The 3,961-nt window shown below is 52.6% G+C and overlaps 1 protein-coding gene across 1 annotated transcript; it reads left to right on the top strand.

The window, feature by feature from the left end:
- The first annotated feature begins 1,363 nt into the window (after nt 1-1,363).
- Nucleotides 1,364-3,347, top strand: Thap11 (THAP domain containing 11). Its single transcript, XM_075977142.1, has one exon. It carries the CDS (start codon nt 1,769-1,771, stop codon nt 2,678-2,680), a length of 912 nt encoding a protein of 303 aa, XP_075833257.1. The 5' UTR covers nt 1,364-1,768; the 3' UTR covers nt 2,681-3,347.
- Nucleotides 3,348-3,961: the final 614 nt, after the last annotated feature.

Here is a 3,961-nt window from a genome sequence, read left to right as displayed (position 1 = left end):
AGGGTCTAGGAAATCAACCTGGTATCTCATCTCCTAGCGGAGACCTACAGGCACCAGGCTCGGGAACTCATTGGCATTCTCCTTGGTTAGTCAATAATTACAGACCCTCAGTATTTACTTATCAGCTAGGGATGTCTCCGGACCTGAGTTCCAGCAGACCTGAGCTTCCTGACACCCTTCCCTTCCCCCTAACACTTTTCCCTTCCTCCCTTTGCCCGTTTGCTATATAACAGCTTCTGAGAAAGAATAAACGGAACGGCTTGATCAGAAATCCTGTCTTGACGTCATTTCTCGTGTCTCTTGTCTCCTTTCATTCCTCTTCACCAGGTTTATCAGGGACCCCCGTTTGTATCCCGCGGGTCCGGATACCTCAAGGCCAGCCTGGTCTACAGAGTAAGTTCCAGGACAGCCATAACTACACAAAGAAACTCCGTCTTAAAAAAACAAAAACAAGCCGGGCAGTGGTGGCTCGTGTCTTTAATCCCAGCACTTGGGAGGCAGAGGCAGGAGGATCTTGTGAGTTCGAGGCCAGCCTGGTCTACAAGAGCTAGTGCCAGGACAGGCACCAAAAACTACAGAGAAATAAAAAAAAAAAAACCAAGAAAACCAAAACCAACCAACCAAAGAAACAAACAAATAAAAAAACCTTGTGAACCATCAAACTGAATGCTGGTAGCAACCTATGTCCTTCCTGTTTCAGCACCCAAAGAACAGTTCCCAAGGTGAGGGGGTTGGGAGAGGAAGCGCTGATACTACTCATTATAATGTTTGTTTGTTTTTTATTACATAGGTTCTGTGGATGTCCTCTTTGTCCGGCTGATTCTTTTGTGGCATTTATTCTTGATATCTATTTATCCATTCTAGTCAGTCAGTCCCTAGGAGAGAGAGGGCCGGGTGGACCTGACTGCTCAAAATTACCTTCAGTGCATTCTCCCTACACTTTGGCACATAGTAGGCAGCTAAGGGACCTGGTTTAGGTCAATGAGTACAAGTAGGAGGTAGTTGAGAGTCGAAAGAGTGCCCCCAAGTGAGAAGGTGACTCCAGAAGGCCTTCTGGCCTGACTCGTGTTCTCTCCATGCTAAGGAATGCCCTCCACTCCAAGGAACTGGGGGTTGGGGAACTTCTGCAGGCTGCGAACCTCCTTCAAATCCTGGTCTACAGGAACTCCGCCTCTCCCTTAAGCGGCGCTGCAGCCCTCAGCAGCAGCCGCTGCCCTTTCTGAGGCAGCATGGAACTTGTAGTCTTTGTGTGCTTTTACCCAGAGCGCTTGCGCTAATGAGGCGCGAGCCCTCGTACCATCAGGATTCTGGGTCCTTGTGAGGGGTAGCCCATGCGACAACGTTCCATTCGAATAGATTTCCTCCCTCCGCCTAGGACGAGCCTCATCTGGAAAGTAATCGGATCTCAACAGGGGTCGCGTAGCCCGGGAAAGCCGCCGGAATAAGCTTGCCCCCGTCCCGGAAGTGAGCGGCTTCTGGCGCGGTGCATTGTGGGGGGCGTAGTCCTCCTTTCCAGGCGGTCCTTCGCCGCGTCCCCCGGGCCGACTCCGGAGCGCAGGCGGGCGGCCGGGTGGGTAGCGCGGCGCGGGCGGTCCGCAAGCATATTCTGGGCACGGGGCCCCCGCCCTGGACGACTTGCGTCGGGCGGCAATAGTGAGAGGCCTCTGAGGGCCTCGCGCGGCGCCGCCCGTCGAGGAGCTGAGGCGGGGGCCAGACCCGGCCGTCGAAGAGCGCAAGAGGCCGGTGGGCCGGGCCGCGCGTCGCAGCCATGCCTGGCTTTACGTGCTGCGTACCGGGCTGCTACAACAACTCACACCGGGACAAGGCGCTGCACTTCTACACGTTTCCCAAGGACGCTGAGCTTCGGCGCCTCTGGCTCAAGAACGTGTCCCGTGCTGGCGTCAGTGGGTGCTTCTCCACCTTCCAGCCCACCACGGGCCACCGTCTCTGCAGCGTTCACTTCCAGGGCGGCCGCAAGACCTACACAGTGCGCGTTCCCACCATCTTCCCGCTGCGAGGCGTCAATGAGCGCAAAGTAGCGCGGAGACCTGCGGGAGCTGCGGCAGCTCGCCGTAGGCAGCAGCAGCAGCAGCAGCAACAACAACAACTGCAGCAACAACAGCAGCCGTCTCCGTCCTCCTCCACTGCCCAGACCACGCAGTTGCAGCCGAACCTGGTGTCTGCCTCTGCGGCCGTGCTTCTTACTCTCCAGGCCGCTGTAGACAGCAGCCAGGCTCCGGGATCCGTGGCTCCGGCGCCCACCGCTCCCTCGGGAGATGATGTGAAGCCCATCGACCTTACGGTGCAAGTGGAGTTTGCAGCTGCGGAAGGCGCAGCCGCTGCCGCCGCCGCCGCCGCATCGGAGCTAGAGGCTGCTACAGCTGGGCTGGAGGCCGCTGAGTGCGCTCTGGGCCCTCAGCTGGTGGTGGTAGGAGAAGAGGGCTTCCCTGATACTGGCTCCGACCACTCGTACTCCCTGTCGTCAGGTACCACGGAGGAGGAGCTCCTGCGCAAGCTGAATGAGCAGCGGGACATCTTGGCCCTGATGGAAGTGAAGATGAAAGAGATGAAGGGTAGCATTCGCCATCTGCGTCTTACCGAGGCCAAGCTCCGTGAAGAACTTCGGGAGAAGGATCGCCTGCTTGCCATGGCTGTCATCCGTAAGAAGCACGGAATGTGAATGGTTCTCCTCCGCAACCTTCAGAATTAGTGACTCCTTTCAGCCCAAGGAATCAATCCTCAGGCGGATGTTGAACTCCCCAATATTCTGGTTGACAGTGCTGAGGTTTAGGGCAGCGGAACTCTTGTTGGTCATCTGGCACCCTCATTTGTTTCCTCCCGAAATAGGAGTTGGGGACTTCAGAATCTGGTGACACCAGCAATTGTGACTTTGTCTCCGACTCCCCAGTTTATGTTGCAGATTCTGGTTAAGCAAAGGTTTCAGAACTATCGAACTTGAAACTTATCCTGGAGAGATGCAGATGGGAGACTCTTAAGGACTCTGGGTTGGAGAAAACCACACATTAAGGTTGGCCAGCAGTTAGAGACAGCTTTGCTGTGCGTAGTGATAAGAGATCTTGGTAACATCATTTCCCCTTTTCATGCTTACCTGTGACTCAGAGGGGGACTAGTTGGTCTGTGCCTCTGCCTTCTAGGACCTTCTACCCAGAAGGTCTTTTATGAGAGGGCTCTGGGTGACTTGCTGATGGAGTTCCAGCTTACCAGGGACTTAGGTTTATCTCGTTATGTTTGCTACTGGTTACAAATTCTATTTTCTGTACAATTAGACTAAAGTTTTCACTGTGTTTGTTTGGCAAAACAAATTAAAGAAAAAAGTAAGGTTTTTATTTGGGTTTCGACATTTTATTAAACCTAAGTGTCCTTATAATATGGTTTATAGGTTTTGGCCTATTTGAAAGAACTGGCTAGCGCTGAAAATAGAGATGATTATTATTTTATTTTTATTATTATTATTATTATTTTTAAATGGTTTCCCTGTAGCTTTGGAGCCTGTCCTGGAATTCTTTTTTGTAGACCAGGCTGGCCTCGAACTCACCGCGATCCACCTGCCTCTGCCTCGTGAGTGCTGGGATTAAAGGCGTGTGTCACGGCTGCCTGGCGAAAATAGAAATGTTTTAAAGGTCTGTACCAGGTTTCTCAAAGCAACAAAAAGCACATAGATCTTCACAGAAGTTCCTTGCTCAAGTCACTCCATAGTGTTTGGAAGCTGGGTGAAAAGGTCTTGGTTTGCCCATGATTTTCTCCCTGGATCTTTGTGTGTATATACATGTGTATATTTTGGGTGCCTAAGGTTTCTGGGCTGCCTTTCCTCAGGTGCTATCTAGCTTTTTTTTTCTTTTAAGACAAGGCCTTCTAGAGGTTGGGGATTTAGCTTAGCGATTGAGCACTTGCCTATCAGCTCTGGGGGTGGGAGGTGGAGAGAGAGAGAGAGAGAGAGAGA

The sequence above is a fragment of the Microtus pennsylvanicus genome, chromosome 6, assembly GCF_037038515.1.
Source record: "Microtus pennsylvanicus isolate mMicPen1 chromosome 6, mMicPen1.hap1, whole genome shotgun sequence".
Lineage (NCBI taxonomy): Eukaryota > Metazoa > Chordata > Mammalia > Rodentia > Cricetidae > Microtus > Microtus pennsylvanicus.
This window is presented reverse-complemented; position numbering and strand designations above follow the sequence as displayed.